This window comes from Notolepis coatsorum (assembly GCF_963971535.1).
Source record: "Notolepis coatsorum genome assembly, chromosome: 1".
Classification (NCBI taxonomy): domain Eukaryota; kingdom Metazoa; phylum Chordata; class Actinopteri; order Aulopiformes; family Paralepididae; genus Notolepis; species Notolepis coatsorum.
This window is the reverse complement of record NC_140165.1, coordinates 232,795,027-232,813,956: the sequence shown is the minus strand read 5'-3', so window position 1 is coordinate 232,813,956 and position 18,930 is coordinate 232,795,027. Positions and strand designations below refer to the sequence as shown.

The window sequence follows — 18,930 nt, the reverse complement described above, 5'->3', positions numbered from 1 at the left end:
GACCAAAGATATGGACGCATATGGGACTACGTAATACAAGAGATAAGGCATATTGACCGCCTACCCCCAGCCACAGACAATCGCTCACTAGATGACCTGTCTATCAAGGTACAATCCCTGGTAGGGATGCTGGGGGCGCAAAGAGAAAAGGGTATGCACGAACTGTACTCGAACTCTAATGTCGAGAGGATTTTAGAGAAGCTTCCGCCCGCCCGACAAGAGCGCTTCAGGCGGCAAAGAGACCACCGTGATCCTAACGGTCCCGAGCCATCCCTCCTAGACCTAGCCGACTTCCTGGCGAGAGAAGTCAACAGCCTACGGTTGGATACGTTCATGCGGAGCACACCAAGCTCCAGAGAGGGACCTAGGGGAGCAAACGATGGCCGCAGATTGGTGACCGTCATGCACCAATCAGAATCAGTACAGAGCAGCAAGAACCACAGTACCCCCTCGACGAAAGAGGACCAGTGGAAGATTGAGTGCCAGTACTGTGAGGGAGAACATCGGCTGTATCAGTGCGAAGATTTCAAGAAGCTGACCACGGATGATGTGAGTCAGTGGGTCAAGGACCACCGCCGCTGCTTCCGCTGCGCGCGCAGCCACCTAGCAGCTGAGTGCCGCTTGAAAAAGAAGTGTAGCAGGTGCGGTGGCACCCACTTGGAGGTCCTGCATGACATCAACAGGCGTCAGCCAGGACAACAGAGTGGGCCCGTCGCGGTAATGTACCATGCCGAGGCGGTGGCACCAGCACCAGAGTTCCACCAGACCGCTCCCTGGTGTCCCGACTGCTACAGCAGACACTGGGAGTCGCGGTGCGACTCGCACCATATAGATTCTATGTCACCACCAACAGGAGTGCTCCACATTGACCAGCATAGCGGGACCCCCCGAGTGCTCCTCAAAGTGGTCAGAGTGCTCCTGAGCTACGAGGACAAGGTCCTGGACACTTACGCCGTCCTGGACGATGGGTCTGAAAAGACTCTCCTCCTCGCTTCCGCAGCAGCCCAGTTGGGCCTGCGGGGTGTCAAAGATACCATGACCATACGCACCATCAGAAGGGACCAGAAGACCATAAAAGGTGAAAAGGTCTCCTTCAAGATAGCAGAGATGAACCAGCCCGAGAAGCAGTATAGTATAACCAACGTCTTCACCAGCCACGACATAGGCCTGTCTCAGTACACCTACCCCATCCCACAGCTGATGGCCAAGTATGTGCACCTACGTCAACTACCTATACCGCTTATCGACGGCGCCACACCGACCCTGCTCATCGGCTCCGACCACGCGGACCTCATTCTCCCAATTGAGGCGGCCCACATCGGACCCAAAGGATGCCCAGTCGCGGTTCAGACCCGACTGGGATGGACGCTCCAGGGCCCCCTCTACGGACTTGACAGTCAACCCACGTCTACACCAGCGTTTCCGTTAGAACATATTCGTGCCGGTCTGGATGTCCTGCAAGATTTCTATCCCCGGACATATTCGAGAAATGCCGGTCAGCCTGGTTTTCCTTTTTACCGGCTGAATGCCACCATCGGCGCCAATGTTAACGTTAATATCGCCTAATCTATGTTTTAAATTATGGCTATGTGTCTAATCTGCCCATCGCATTATCAAAGACTATTTTCCAGTCGGTGCTGTCAAGGCTGTTTATCGCGTCGTTGCCGTTTCAGAGCAGTTAGAAAAGCCCCCGTTTTCAGATAAAAAACAGCTCTTTCTGGAGCATTCTATGAAAATAGTCTTTTAGTGGAATATTCCACAACGTTGATATTCGTCGGCCTTTTTATGAATCGTTTTCAAATAAACGCTAGATGATCAATATTATACGTGCACGCAAGCACATTACGGCCGCGCGCGGATAATCGCCCTGTTGATTTCCTCTCGGACTTTTAGTGAAACCGAAACAAGAAGACATTTCACAAAACAGCTTATAACTTCATCAAACTTACTCTGATTATCCTAACACTGATAACATAGAGTCCTTACCTGACATCAGATGGTATCCAACTGGTATATTCCAATTCCTGATCACCATTCGAAAAAATCGATACGTGTATGGATCCAACGCGATACTGTAGAACCTCATGATCAGCGGGGATCTGAGGTTCCAGAATGAACTGTGTCACTGGTAACCCTGGCTGGATCAGTGAACTGGAAAATGTGGATATAATGTCGCACCTCAGCCAGGAGAATTAAACTTTCCACTCGGGCCTGAACGCTCGACATTTCTGTTTCTGTTTTCTTTCACCACGGCATCAGCGGTCTCTGTGGTGGGCAGACAGACAGGCTCAAAAAAAGAAAGAAAAAAAGATTCACATCCGAGCGGCGCCATCCGCGCTTTATCAGCGTGAAGCAACATGTAATGATTGTTTTGTTCATCGCATAGGCTATTTAATTTGAGCCTATTTTAATACAATTCAAATAATAAAATTGTGCTTAGAGAAATTATTTTCACCGGACATTATGACCGGAGATATTTAAATATTCGGACTTCAACATATTTTGCCGGTCAAAAACCGGTAATTACCGGCTAACGGAAACGCTGGTCTACACGCTGCCTACACACAAAGGCGAGCGACACCGGCCACTCCCTCGTACAGCAGAGGCTATTGACATTAAGCGAGAGGCCCGTGAGAGAACCGTGGGCACCAGAGGGAGTTCGGAACTCCACCCCCCTCAGCTGCGATTCAGACGTAGCTGACCTCGAACCCAGCACCCCAAGCGACTCCTTGACGGGGCGGCCGGGACCGGCCCCTCCTCAGACGGGGTACAGAGCAAACAAGAGAAACAGACGGAGGAGGAGGAGGCACAGCCAAGCACAGATCAAAGCAGTCTCAGGCCCGCTTCCTCCTAAGCCCCCCTTCATCCCGTCCAGTCGTCATGACCATAGACCAGTCACTACCCCGAGCTGCGTGGCCGGCCGGCCGCGTAAGCAAAGTGACCACTGGTGCCGACGGAAAGGTCAGAGTGGCAGAAGTGCTCGGCCAAGGGCGGACATACAACCGACCCGTGGCGAGGCTGATAGAGTCGCCAAGGCTCCCCGACTCGCTTAATGACGACCATGACCCCTGACTTTGTGAACTGCCTACCCTCACAATGGACATTGAGTAGTGGACCGTGCGGTTAATCTGTCTCTGCTTAGCTAATTAGGTGGGACTAATTAGGGGGCGGCTGTTACAAAGGATCAGATTAAACCGAATATATATATTTACTTATTGATATATATTGCATAGTATTTGTATATCGTTTGATATCCCTTGTATATTCCTTGTACATATACACGGAATATCCCTTTAGTCCAGCCCATAATAGTTCATTCTCCTATTGGACAGCGGTCCACCGGCGCCAGGGACTGGCCCCCGGAGCCAGGTTCAAAGTCACCGTCAAGATGTGTCTGGACATGCCCAACCTTGCCCAGGGATACGCGACAGAAATGAGAGTGGAACTAGTTTGTGCACCGTGCGTATAAATACGGCGCAGGTGAATGTAGAAGCCCCTTAGCCCCTTACCTCCGTACCCTTCGTCCATTTAGCATGTTACCGATAAGTTGAAGCCTCACCCACTATGCAACGTGCGGTGAAGTGGGCCCGTATTGCCCCAAAATAGAGTCTTGTTTTATCCTAATACGTTTGTTCAACGTATCGTTCGCTCCTTTACTAGTAAACCTTCATTACGAGTCAAAGACCAAGTGAAGTGAGTAATTGTGCGTCTAAATAGAGCACTTATAGCCGCGTGCGAATAGGATAGTAAAGTATCATAGCTTAGTTGAATAACGTCAAGTTCGACTTGGTTGGTGTGGAGTACCGCGCACCGGAGGATCTACACCGGTGATTGCAGAGCCCCTTTCCGGCTGGATTATTATTCTTATTGCTTTAACCAGGCTGTTTGAGCGGAGAAGAATCGTCTACACCCACTGCTGTGGGACCTGCCCGTGAGGACATCACTCGAGCCCGTCTCTATTGGAGAGGCTGACCGGCTTTCACCTGTGCGCGCACCCTGGGATTACAGCTGCCTTTCGTCCGCTGATACAGGGAGTAGTACCGCCTCCAGGAGCCTATTGATTCCCCGCTGACCCGGACTTTGTATTAGAGCATTGCCTCCCCCTGCTGGCTTACAACCGGTGGAACCCCCCCTTTCAGTATCTCTCGCTATATATATATTACTAGTGTACCATAGATATAATTCCTTACATTCAGGTTGTATAATTACCTCCTGCGTAACCAGAGAATGGACATTCGTTATTGATTTGCCTACGCATACTCCTTTGCCTTACAAGTGCATTCAAAGAATAATGTAAAGTATCCTATTTACCTTTTGCTCCATTAAATACTTGATTAATACCTTTGACTGGAACCGATTTCATTGTGGGAAGTGTTCATCATATTCATATATCGTGTACTGTATGGCCAGTAATTAAAGTACATAAAGCGGTAGTGGTTTAATGATACCATACTTATCAATACAGTCAGGGAATTGTACCCCTCAGTTACAATATGTTTTAGCCGTTTTTTCAGTCAAACTCATAAATGTGTCCCAGATAGGGCCATGGAGAGTCATTGTTGTTATTGACATCATCTTCATCAATGCCATCGAACCCCTCTGCCATTTCGCGCGGACTGGTTCATGTAATCCGTTAAATTGCATTCATTCAATACGTCTGTGTTTTGATTTTCACTTCCTGCTTTGCGGCTGGAGTCCCGCCCTATCCTGCCTCTGATTGGCCTACCCGTAATGTTTTGGCCTACCATACCCAATCGTGAGTCGTCACTCATATCTAAACCAACCAACCAATCATAGTGGGTTTTTTACGGGGAGTTTTTTTTTCTCCTCGCAGATCTTCTAGTCTAGACTGTTTCTCCCGAAAGTAGCGTGTAACGTTTCTCGTCGCTACGTTACTACTTCGTTCTATAAATAGCTCCGCTACAGAGATCGCTACCCTGGTTAAAAAGTAGCGACGCTACCAGCACGCTACTGAGAATTGTAGTTAAGCTATGTAGCGTCGCTACTTGTAGCTAGCTACTGCCCATCACTGGGTGTAACCGGCGCCCTAGACACAGGAGACAAAACTATGTCTAACTTGCCTGCCATTACGTAGCGTTCTGAAAAACGAAACTGAAACTGAAAACTGAAAACGAAACTGGCCCTAGTGTAACCACAGCCTATGTCACAAGTTACAGTATTGATGTATTTAGGATGAGAGGACAATACCACAATAAGGGAATATAATTAGTTTTTGTCTGAGCCATGATGCACTCAGTTAAAAACAAACCACATTAGCTGCGACCAATTAGGCTGCAGGAAACCCCTCCAGCCTTCTGTTCTTGCTGCCCAGATTGATTGATTGATTGAAAACTTTATTAACAGATTGCAGAATGGGTACAGTACAGTACAGCTCAATACATACAATTGTTAAGGGGATGCAGACCAGAGAAAGACTTTCGTCTTGTTTACATCAGGGTCCCCCATTTTCAATTCATCGTAACATATATGACATACATGAGACGCTGGGCTCGCCTGTTCGAGCCCAGCGCTCCACATTGCTTTCAGTTTAGCTGGTCGTTCATACTAATACACATTGGCCGTATTAGGGGGTGGGAAACTGATGGGTGGGGATCGGGCGTTGTGGACAGCGACTCCCACAGGTCGGTTGGTGCGCCTGCGCAGTAGAATCAGGAAGTGTCGGGGGCAGCGTGAGCCTCCCACGCGTTACTCCTCGCCACTGAGAGATCGAGCTGCGCAGGTGAAAAGATGCGACTGCTGTTACCTCAAGTACCGGAGGGGACTCGTGCTATGTATGACTTAGTCCACATTGCAGCCGGCTTGTGGGAGGCAAGAAACAGCGTTCGTGACAGGGGAGGGTTGAATTGGATGATACGAAATTGGGATGGGAGAAAATATAGAAAATGGGAGAAAAAGTGGATAAAAAAAAAAACATATATGACATACATGACATACAGATAGACAGTACTGCTACATCTATACATTTATGACATACCAGATTTGCAAATACAGTACTGTTTGTGATACAAAGAGTCCAGAAAAAAGAGTATATACATTTGACGTAGAAACTGTACATTGGATTGGGTAGGTGGGGGGGGGGGTGGGGTTGGGGGGGGGCTGTACATTGGAGGTGGTTGGGTGGGGGTGGGTGGGGGTTGGGTAGGAGTGGGGGGGGGGGGGGTTGGGTAGGAGGGGTGGGTGGGGGACACTGTACAACTGTACAAACAAAACTGTACATTGGAATATTGACAAGACCATACTTGGTAATTTACTGTACATTGGAGAGGGTTGTGTTCGGACATTTACAGGGGCCAGTTTCGAGTTGCAGTCTCCCTTAGGTGTTTTTTGAGAGTGTTTTTGAAAGTGGGTAGTGATTCACATTCCTTTACAGCTTTGGGTAGGGCGTTCCACATTGATGTGGCATAATTGCGAAACATGTTTAGTCCCTTGTTTGAGCCGAATCTGGGTTTAACATGATTTGTGGAGCTCCCTCTGGTGTTGTGATCGTGGTATTCACTGACCTTTGGGAAGTATTTTGACATGTACATGGGTACCTTGGTCGTGTAGTGTATCTTGTAGACCAGGCCCATTGCAAGTTGCTGTACTCTGTCGTCTACTCTAAGCCATCCTAGGTTGTCAAAGTGGGCAGGGGTGAGGTGGGTTCTAGGAGTAAGGTCAAGCAGTAGTCTGACCAGTTTGTTTTGAGATGTTTGTAATTTTGTTTTTAGCGCCTTTGAGGTGCTTTGGTACCATGAGGTGCAAGCATAGTCGTAGTACCCTTGAATGAGTGCTCCTGCCAGAGTCTTCAGGGTATTCTTGTTTACCAGTGAGGACAGACAGACCATAATTGTGTGTAGGTTCATAATCTTTGACGGAGGTAGATTGTTTAATTATTATACTGTTACGACCAATAAATGTAAATGTTTTAACTTAACTGTTGAGAAAATTTGTTTTATATTTGTAATATTTACTCGTTTCCATGGTAACTACGACATTCTCGTTGGTTACCTCGGCATTTCCCGCCGTCTTTGTTTTAATTTTAGCCATCAATAAAACGTCAAAAACATAGAAACTACGGCATTTAAAAACAAGTCGGGTAATCATGAATATATCATTGTTTTGACTATTTTGGTTTCGTGACATCTTTCTTCTTCGAGGCCCCGCCCCTCGCCCCAGAGCCCCGCCCCTCGCCCACACTAGAAACCATGTCACCATGTCAGTACCACAGTGCGCAGATGCGGAAGTGGCACGAGCTTAGCTAGCTAGTTAGCTCGGGACAAGGACGACATGTGGGAGATTTTTTAAATTGTTGTTGAAGTAGCAAGTTACCTCGAAAATATCACAAGAAGAATATAATATCGAGTTAATAGTAGTCCGCGCTCCCGGTTGTGGGTCATCGAGGTTCCATTTCTCGACGGTGTTCACTAGTAACGTTATATCAACGGAACTGCGGAAGAGAAGGTAACGTGAACGCGTGTGGTCGCCATTGTTTACGAACACCGAGGAGGGCCCGAGTCAGGCGCATGATTTGTGGTTGGGAGTCATTCTTAGATAACTACGAATGTGTCCACATGATATGATGATGTAGTCAGTTAAACGTAATGTGGCCTCTTAATAGCTAGCTATATCGAATGATGCGACCGAGGACCCGTTGAGAAAACGTCGTTTTCCCCCCAAACGACCCCATGCCTTGCTGAACTATTATCCACAGGCAGTAGCTACACACCGATCCACATTCATATTGAGCCTTTGGCAAAAAGCTAAACCAATCCAACTTGCGGCTAGAGTCACCGTTTTTCTCAATGTTAAGAGGTAACGGGGGCTCGCACTAAAAATCAACATTTGAATTGATCAGTTAATCAGACCCCGTTTTACTCTAAAGCTAGGTGGGGGTGTTGATGTGTGTCGACAATTCGATCATAACAGTGATGTGTTTCTACAGCTGACTTGATCGCAGCCCCATAAGGCCTCGTTTGCCATAGTGAACATGGAGGCGTGCATCAACTTGAGCTTGGCGCTTTTTTCACACTGACCAAGTGTCATAACAACATGATTATAGATTTCTATGACCCACGCAAGTTTGATTGTTTTGTGGGGGGATTCTTGCATTGTTGTAAACCAGAGTCACTTTATTGTCTCATCAGCTGGGAAATTTGTCTTGAGCTTACACACCCACTACAGATGCACACAGACATGACACAACACAACTGACTCCAAACAATACACAGTATAAAATATACAGTAAAGTACCTGCACGGCAGGATGTCTGGCAACACCATATTAGAATAGTATACGCAAATAATATAGTATTAATATTATAATATAACAACCAAATATCCGTTATTCGATAGTTGCCCTTTATCTGTCACTAAACACGCATTTTATGTCCTATTTACCACACTGGCGGCTGGCTATAAACAATAACATGTTTTTGGATGACTTAGGACTCCTCCTCAACCTTCCTCTTCTCTCTACAGGTGATATGTCACACTACTCGTCTTCCCGTAGCTCGTCTCGGAACTCCGACTGCAAAGTGTATGTTGGTGACCTGGGCAACGGCGCGGCCAAGGGGGAGCTAGAGCGGGCCTTCAGCTACTATGGTCCACTGCGCACTGTCTGGGTCGCCAGGAACCCACCTGGGTTCGCCTTTGTGGAGTATGAAGATGCCAGAGATGCAGAGGACGCAGTGAAAGGCATGGATGGAAAGTGAGTTGTACCTAATGTGTTTGGCCGTCACCAGCTTGTTTTCGCTGGCTGTAGTGCAGGGCTTCATCGACTAGGGGTGGGAATCGCCAGAGACCTTGCGATACTTGCGTCACAATACGATACTGGCGCGATACTAAATATATTGCGGATTTATTTAAAAAAAAATTAATCAAATTTAATTTATTGCCTTTTTCCAACTGCAAAGTAAAACTTTGTCAACATGTTTTATCTAATAAAATAAAGTTTAGTCTGTTCATCTCACTTCTATTTTTTTTTATTGCAGAACATGGTATTTTCTCAAGCAGACAGATGTAAACACTAGGGCTGCAACGATTAGTCGACATAATCGACGATGTCGATTATAAAAAAATCGTAGACGAGGAATTGTTGCGTCGATTAGTCGCTAAATTTTTGTATTATTTTTTTTGCACTACCTATCTTTGTGAAAGTGGCTTCTCAGCTCTGGTCCAGCTGAAGACTTCTTAGCTTAACATAACAGACCGACAGTAAGTTTGGGGGAACTAATGGGATAACTGGGGATGTTGTTTGGTCCTGACAAGAGTCTCAACGTCTGGGGTGATGGTAGACAAAGCAACTCTGAGGTCATGCTCAATCTGTTCCTCTGCTCTGTCTTCAGCTGGACCAGAGCTGAGAAGCCACTTTCACAAAGATAGGTAGTGTAAAAAAAATTATAATTTTTTTTTAATATAAATTTTTTTCGATTAGTTGACTAATCGAAAAAATAATCGACAGATTAGTCGACTACCAAAATAGTCATTAGTTGCAGCCCTAGTAATCTGTGTTGCATGTACCTGACAAACTGAACTGTTTGTATTAGTCATATTCCAACTTAACTGAATGCGTGTGTGGACTACTGTACTATTACAGGTATTGAAATGAACAATGCAACTTCCTTATAGAAGGAAAAAAAAAGTGTTTTTTATGAATAATTAAATATCGATACTTGGCGTCCCTGTATCGATACAGTATCGCCACGCAAAGTATCACGATACTACTACTACGTATCGATTTCCCCCCACCCCTATCGTGGACTGTGATATGGAGACTAGTGGTATGAATTAGTGGTCTGCAAGGGCCTTGAAATAAAGCCCGAGCCCGTGAACTTCAGGCCCTGCCCGAAAATAAGCCCGACTGTAAATAATATTTTAAGCCCTAGCCCGTGTGAAAACCCAGAAAAAAATTATTATTATTATTATTAAAAAAAAAAAAAAAATTGTATTTGTTTTAAATATTCGAAACACGTTTTTTTATGAACGTAATAAATAAACAAAACTAAGAAGCATTTACATAGCCTGTTTCGCTCTTATTAGAATGCCGTCTCTCCCAGTGCTCGCTTATAGACTGACTCACACATCAGCCTCGTAAAACGTATTGAAGGCTATAGAATCTTCTTTGACACACACACAATAGCCTACTCAGTCACTATACAAACAAACAGAAAACAGAAATCAGATTTCGAGCAGAGCAACATAATGAAAAGCACAACAAAACAGGTAGCGACCCAGCAAATAATAAACATCACTCACCACGACGTCAGCAACGCGTTGAACACCGTTAACAAAACTTCGCCAACCGGCTACATACATCCCAAGAACAAATTAAAACGTTCGCCAACTGGCTATATTCCAACACAACCAATCGAGTTGAACTTGTCCCCTGAGTTCTCCCTGCGCGCTGCGGTAATTACATCCAAATGTTTCTCTGGCGCAAAAGAGAAAAACGAATCTTAAGGAAAACGAAGGTTATCCTATAACCCTAGTTATATGAAGAAGAAAAAACCACAATAAAAAAATAAAAAGCGGCGGTGCCCGGGCCCGGCCGAGCCTGAATTATTTATTAAAAAAAAAAAAACCTACTCAGCCCGAACCCGTCGGGCCTGGGCAAGGTTGCAGTGCACTAGTATGAATACAGATGTTATAATAATTAAAAAAAAAAAAGGCTCATCAGCGTCTGTACAGTCTTCTTAAACTAAACTCCTTTGGAGTCGGCCAGAGAATTCTGACAACGTTTTATTCTTCCTTTATTGAGAGTATTCTAACCTTTTCATTTGTATGCTGGTTCACATCCCTCTGTCAAAGAGACAAGAACAAACTGCAAGGTGTTGTCAACCTTAGCTAAAAAATTATCGACAGAACACAAAGATCCCTAATGCAGTTTTACAGTGCTCAAGAAAGCACATAAGATAATTGATGACTCCACAAATGTCCTTCATGTGTGTTTTGACCTGCTGCCCCCAGGAAAGTGCTTTACGCTGCGTTTACATTAGGGAAACGGGAACTTTTCACAACGTTGCATTGTGACAGTCAGGTTAGACGACGCGTTGTCTCCTGAACTGGCGTGGTCAGAAGCTAGGCGTGGTCAGACGGCAACTGATCTCATCACTGAATTCAACACTGAGCATGCGTGGGAGGTATTTTGTTGCATGCCCAAAACCGCGAGCTCGGGGGTTAAAATGAAAAATATAGCCTCAAATGCTGACTGGGAGCCGGTGTTTCAACTTGTTCAACTTGACTAACAGGGTGAAACATTAGGCTATCAGTTTCCTTTTTTTCCTCCCTCAATAATATTGTTATTTATGTACGTTATCATTATGTAAACAAATGCACATATGGATTGTTTGCTGCAACGTTTCTGAATGAATTGAAGCATTAACTCATTCAGCGCCGGAGCTATATGCCCGATATAGGTCTAGATGGCCACCGCTTTAATCAATGGGAGGACAGGGAGATTTGCGAGTGCTTAAAATATATCTTAAATTATGGCTATGGGTCTAATACACCTGTCGCGTATCAATGGATAGTTTTTTCATCTGTACATTTCCGTTTTATACTGTGATGAATATCAATATATTTCTAGAGCGTTCTGGCTCATCTCAATAAACTCCCAGCAAATCGAGCTTCAATGTATTTCGTTAGAAATCGTGCCATTTGTCGCTTGATTTATGAATAGTTTTCAAATAAACGCTAGATTATCGATATTATGTGTCCTCATGCACCAGGGTTCGAAATTAACGGGGGCTTGGGCGAAAATTGACCAAATGCCCTCGAAAATCAGTTAAGGGGGGCAAGAGAAGCCCCCGGCAGTTTACTAATTATATATATGCTCTACAGTGCAAGCATTTCCCTCGTATTTGCCCCTAATAATATGCGTGTGTGCAAACCGGTGCAGTGTGCGAGACAGACGAGTGAAGATTACAAAACAGCTCCGCTGTTAATAGTTCAGATTGAAACTGGACTGAAATTCAGTTTTTGGGTGGAATGTTTGTTCCAAGGAGGCAGGGAGGCGGGGCCCGCTGCGTGTTACAGGCACTTGAGAGGATGCGAACACAGACAGAGCGCTCTGCTTTCATCAAGCATTACACTGCTATCTTAACGTTAGCAAGCTAAGCATCTGCATAGCGCGATCTGTAACGTTAAGTAACCTGTAACACAACTCCAAAGAATAACATCCAAATCCGATCCCGATGCGCATTTCCTTCATTCCACAGCGCTGAGCGCGCAACGTATTTCATTGATCGATCTGGCCAGAGCCTATACTCACAAATGTTGCGTGTGTGGGGTTTTTCATGTATCAATTTGAAACAAGCCTCTTGACTGTTGGAATTAGGGATGTTAAAAATAAAATAGCTAATAATATTATTCAATATTAGACATTCATTGATCCAGAGGCAACCGGTTATTCGTCTGCTATTTGTAGATATATCAAGACAACACAACTTGCCCTCAGGGACAATAATATTTAATCTATTTAGATAGAGTATGTATGTATTATTTACAGATAATTGAAGGTACCTCAAAACATGAAACCAAGCCATGATGTCACACATCGTGCGTGTGTGTGTGTTACTTGAACAATTGTCACTGTGCTCCTAAATTTGTATTTAGATTTTATTTATTAACATTTTATTTAGGAGCACATGTGCTCCTTGGGAAAAAGGTTAGCGTAGAGCCTAGGGATGGGTACCTTTCACATTTGAACCGATACCGGTACCTGTGAATCGATACCGGTACCCAACGGTACCTTTTTTCGGTACTTTAGTCTCAAGAAATTAAATTTACCTACCTCAGTCGTAAAAAAAAATCCAAACTTCAAATAACTACAATTTCGACAGTTTTCGGCTTGTCATTGCTCCGACTGCTTTGTTGTTGAATCAAGTCAAATCCTAGGTAAGCATATATTGTGCGTGTGAACGTTGACATGAAAAGAAAGTAAAAAATAATAGATATTTTTTTCCCCTCCGTTTTCTCACTTGATTCGATACTCGGTAGTACCGACGTGTTTCGGTTCGGTGCCTCAAAAGTACCGAATTCGGTACCCATCCCTAGTAGAGCCCTATATATGGAGACATTAACATTACGTTATCAAACATAGGGACGAAGACTGTAAAAAAAAAAGTGTCAACAATGTTTTATAATCTTTGTTAATTTTCATTATAAAAATGTTGTGCCCCTGAAATACAAAAAAAGCCCCCAAAAATCAATTAAGGGGGGCAAAAAAGCCCTTGGGAATTTTTTTAAAATTTCTAACCCTGTCATGCACTATACAGAAGCGGGCTGAAAATCGCTTATCTGTGCCTTGGTCGGCGCCATAGGCACGCACACACACAGACATGTTGTGATCGCTGTGAAAGAAACATCTGATTAACCCAAGATTGGTAACATAGTCCTTACCTCACATCTGATGTCCTGCAAAAAGATTAATCCAATTCCTGATCGCCATTCCAAATATTGATCACGTTTATTGATCCAACGTTATATATCCAAAACACAATCCACGCTGCTCGGAGTGTCTCCAGTCAACGATACTGCATGCCCGAGAAGGAAAACCTGGACCGGATTTTTTTTTATGCACAGCCCCAGCCAGACTGATTCCAATGATGTGCAATACCATCCGGTAGACGATAGGCGGCGGTATTTGCCCTTTTGCGAGCTCAGACCCATTCCCACTGATAACATCCGGTTGGATTAGGGCTGGGCGATATGGCCAAAAACGTTATCGTGATAAAATTATAAAATTATTTTCATATAACTCGATATCGATAATTATCGTCGATATAATGTCTGTCAAGTTTAATTAACTTATTATGCCCGGCGCCGATGAACTTGTTTTTCTGCTTCGAATGTCTCGAGTTGATGTCGTCATCAGTCCGCGCACGTTAGCAGTTAGCCAGAGCGAGACAATCCCATGACAATGTACTAGTAAATATCCCTAAAATACTCTGTTCCGCCCCAATAAATTGCAACAACGTCCACCGTATACCACACACTACTATAACCGTGGCATCAGAATTCACGCCACATACATACTCTGCACGTAAATATATAAAATCGCGCCGTGCAAGCTAATTATCCTAGCCACGCATGTATCCAAATGTCCTAAATATCCCTAAAATACTCTGTTCCGCCAGAATACATTGCAACGACGTCCACCGTATACCACACACTACTATAACCGTGGCATCAGAATTCACGCCACATACATACTCTGCACGTAAATATATAAAATCGCGCCGTGCAAGCTAATTATCCTAGCCACGCATGTATCCAAATGTCCTAAATATCCCTAAAATACTCTGTTCCGCCAGAATACATTGCAACGACGTCCACCGTATACCACACACTACTATAACCGTGGCATCAGAATTCACGTTACACGCATACACGGCACGTAAATATATAACATAGAGCTGTGCAAGCTAATTATCCTAGCGCCAGCCTTGAGTCCTAAACCAAAACAGTGGCGCATCTGGAGCTGTGGTGCGTAAGCACGTCACGTCATCATGTAAAGCACGTCACGTCATCACGTAATGTTGGTTGTTGTTAGTGATTGTGTTGAGCCGAGGCTGAGCGGAGCCAAACTTGGAAAATCGATATATCGAAACTTTGCGACCACGTTTCATGTTTATTTCGAGGAAATAATTTATCGCAATATTTATCGTTATCGTTTTACCGCCCAGCCCTAGGTTGGATGGATGAAAATGAATAGATATCGCTAATAAAAGAAATAACGATTAAAACCCGACTATACTCGTGATTGGCGCTCAAGCGGCGGCGAGTTAACCCGACTATACTCGTGATTGGCGTCCAGTGAGTTAAATAAGCAGAGAATTAAATTACGATTTCCATAACGATTTGTCTTTTTTTAATTAGCATAGCCTAAATAAATATGAATTCAAGAAGTTAAATACTGAATTAACTACACATATTTATTAACCGACTGAAAGTTAAAACGAATAACGGGCTGAAAAAACAATTGGCCTATAGTGTGTAAAAGGCAATATGCCATATAGGCTTCTAAAACAATTGAATAGGCTAAACTTCGTTTTAACTTCTTGAATTCACATTTCTTTAGTTTGTGTAGCTAAGGGGCTACACCAGTGGTTCCCAAACTTTTTGTTTATGCGGACCACTAATTGTTATCAAAAAATGTCACGGCCCGCCTTGTATGCAAACAGTAAAAATAAATAACCATCAAACGTATATAAAGTAAAGTAAATACAGGATGGGATGCACGCACACACACACATGTTTACGCTTATAGCAGACTAAATGATTTTAGAATAGTTCAGCTAATGAAGTTAAATCAACTATCCAGTTAGTTTTATAGTGTAAATTGACTACTTGAGTGAGAGAGAGAGAGAGAGAGAGAGACTTGTTACACACGACTTGGACTTGCGCACTGAGTCCGTTGTCTCAGAATGGATTTGGGAGAGAGAGAGACTGGCAATGGATAGCGTTATCACTAACGAGCCGGGTGATGTTGCTTCGTGTTTGTCTTGCACTGACTTCCCGTGAAGACTCCAATTGAGTCCATTCAAATGCTAAAAAATATCTGCCATGTATGCCACTTCTCCTTAAACTTATATTACGATACCGTTTCCAATCACAGCTCACGAGCCAAACCTGCTCTCTCGTAAATTACACACTGGACTGTAGCAGGGGTGGGAGGGAAATCGATACGTAGTAGTATCGCGATACTGTATCGATATTTAATTATTCATTGAAAAAGAAATTATAAGGAAGTTGCATTGTTCATTTCAATACCTGTAATAGTACAGTAGTCCTCCACACACACACACACACACACACACATGTGCATTCAGTTAAGTTGGAATATGACTGAAATACAAACAGTTCAGTTTGTCAGGTACATGCAACACAGATTACAGTGTTTACATCTGTCTGCTTGAGAAAATACCATGTTCTGCAATAAAAATGATTGGAGTGAGATGAACAGACTGAACTTTATTTTATTAGATAAAACATGTTGACAAAGTTTAACTCTGCAGTTGAAAAAGGTAATACATTTAAAAAATATATATATATCGCAATACTCAGCGTACCACGACGCAAGTATCGCGATAGTATCGTGAGGTCTCTGGCGATTCCCACCCCTAGACTGTAGCCTTTTTTCTCCCGCTCCAACACACTGGCATTTACATACAATACGCAGGTGCGTGGGCTCGCGCTGTCTACAGTGCGATAAAAGGACGTATAATAAAAAATACTATCAAGTAAATAACCAGTGTAAAGATATCTCTTATACAAATAAACAACACATAAGGTATAGAAAATAATAAATGTGGATTTTAGGTGATAGCCTAATCTACCTTTGTTGAACTAAAAAGTCATTAATCTGGACCTTCAGAATAGTTTCTCGGAACATTGGCTATAGGCTTCTAAAACAATTAAATAGGCAAAACTTCGTTTTAACTTCTTGAATTCACATTTCTTTAGTTTGCAATAATGCAACTGCAAGCCAATGTTCAGAGACCTATTACCTTTGATTTGTTAGGCTATTTGAATACACAGTTTAGCCCTAAATGGTGGATTGTATGGAGCGATTGAGAATGTAGATTGAGTGTCAATTGTCGCTATGTGTTTTTTGCTAGTGTGAATCGAATTAAATATTGCTCTTAACACATTCTGCGCCAACAACGAGTTAACTCGTTTTTATGATCGTTATTTCCTTTATTAGCTATTGGCATTCATAATTGTTCCGGGCAGAGCTATCTTGTTATGTGGATCCAGACAAACACTTGAGTGCATTGGATCGCTTTCCAGACGCAAGAATCAATATGCTTTCGGCGTTTATTGCGTCGTACAAACGGGAAATGGATCTAGCAGATCGAAATCAAATAATTGGAATATTTTTTTCTTCAGACTGATCGGCCACAGGTAAGCGGAATCTAACGTTAATTCCAGCTCGATTGTCCATTTATTTCATTGCAATCCATCTGATCAACGTATGCTTGTCGTAGGGCTGGGCGATATGACCAAAAACGTTATTGCGATAAAATTATAAAATTATTTTCATATAACTCGATATCGATAATTATCGTCGATATAATGTCTGTCAAGTTTAATTAACTTTTTATGCCCGGCGCCGATGGACGGGCTATTAATAGACTTATTTTTCTGCTGTGAATGTCTCGAGTTGATGTCGTCATCAGTCCGCGCACGTTAGCCAGAGCGAGCAGTACTGTGTATCCCATGACAATGTACTAGTAAATATCCCTAAAATACTCCGCCACAATACATTGCAACGACGTCCACCGTATATCACACACTACTATAACCGTGGCATCAGAATTCTCGCCACACACATACTCGGCACGTAAATATATAAAAACAGCGCCGTGCAAGCTAGTTAACCTAGCCAGCTTCGTTTACAAGCGATGTATTCCATGACAATGTACTAGTAAATATCCCTAAAATACTCTGTTCCGCCACAATACATTGCAACGACGTCCACCGTATATCACACACTACTATAACCGTGGCATCAGAATTCTCGCCACACACATACTCGGCACGTAAATATATTAAATAGCGCCGTGCAAGCTAAGTATCCTAGCAGCCTTGAGTCCTGAGCTGTGGTGCGTAAGGACGTCATCACGTAACGTTGGTTGTTAGTGAGTGAGCTGAGCCGAGGCTGAACGGAGCCAAACTTGGAAAATCGATATATCGAAACTTTGCGACCACGCTTCATGTTTATTTCGAGGAAATAATTTATCGCGATATTTATCGTTATCGTTTTATTGCCCAGCCCTAGCTTGTCGTACTAAAGAAAGCCGTTACTGACAATCAAGGAATCATAAACGACCCCCCCCCCCCCCCCCCGCTTTCCTTCACGCATGATGGAGCATAATGTATACCGATCAGATGCATTTGAATTTTTTAATATAGCGTTCTAGGAATTACTGCTCTACACTCTAAAAACATACTTATATTCACGACGGTACTAACACGACAATGTATGAATGGAAAAATATAACGTTCCCAAATCCGGAACAATAGATACCCGATGTTTAATGGGCCATAGTAATGTCTATATAGCTATAATATTTAAAAATGTATAGCCCTGCAAAGAAGGTGAGTGACCATAGGCTTACAGCACTGGCAGAGAGTGGTATAAGATGGGCAAACTGCATGGCAGACAATGTGTTAAGTGGTATTACAAATGTCTACATTTTACTTCTTAAAATTCTTAAGACAACAATTTGATAATTGGCATTATCACACATTTAGCTACAATCCATTTTGTTGTGCTATGGTATTATATTGTGATTCATCTACCGGTAACACTATTCTGTCAAATCACAAACGCATACAACCTAAATGAGGTTGAGAGTGCACATCTTTCTTGAATTAGAAACCTGGAACAAAACAGAATAATTGTTTTGTCTTGGATAAAAGTCAGCAACATTTATATATAAGTTGACGTACTGTATCCTTACTCTCGTTTCACCCTCTCTCCCAGGGTTCTCTGTGGCTCCCGTATCCGAGTGGAACTGTCAACCGGCATGTCCAGGAAGGGCCGTGGTCGTCCCAGCAGACGCCATTTTGACCCAAAAGACAGGTGCTTCCAGTGTGGGGACAGGGGGCACTACGCCTACGACTGCTATCGCTTCAACAAGAGAGGCGGCGGCCGTCGTAGCAGGTACGAGAGTAACAGAATCGCAGCTGGTTATAAGAGCTTTACCTGAATTTCCCCACAGGGATCAATAAAGGAATATATTATCTTATCTTTGAGATGAGATGTTCCTTTATTGATTCCCTTGGGTGAATTCAGGCACCATAGCAGCACAGGGAGGGGTGGTATGAGCAGGGTAATAAATCAAGATCCCCTTGGAGAAATGCGGGTTGTCATAGCAGCATAGGGGAGGTACAGGCAGGGTAATAGTATAAAGACATAAATATT

General features: G+C 43.5%; 1 protein-coding gene across 3 annotated transcripts in view; it reads left to right on the top strand.

Annotated features, from left to right (window-relative positions):
* The first annotated feature begins 7,243 nt into the window (after positions 1-7,243).
* The window catches only part of srsf7a (serine and arginine rich splicing factor 7a), a 30,752-nt gene continuing 19,065 nt past the window's right edge, over positions 7,244-18,930 (top strand). For 2 of the 3 annotated variants that reach the window (XM_084316202.1, XM_084316201.1), the window contains exons 1-3: positions 7,244-7,461; positions 8,478-8,706; positions 18,490-18,669. In XM_084316202.1, the coding sequence (XP_084172328.1) occupies positions 8,483-8,706; positions 18,490-18,669 (404 nt within the window). In that variant the 5' untranslated portion in view covers positions 7,244-7,461; positions 8,478-8,482. The remainder of the gene's footprint in view (positions 7,462-8,477; positions 8,707-18,489; positions 18,670-18,930) is intronic. The other variant, XM_084316203.1, reaches the window with a different exon arrangement.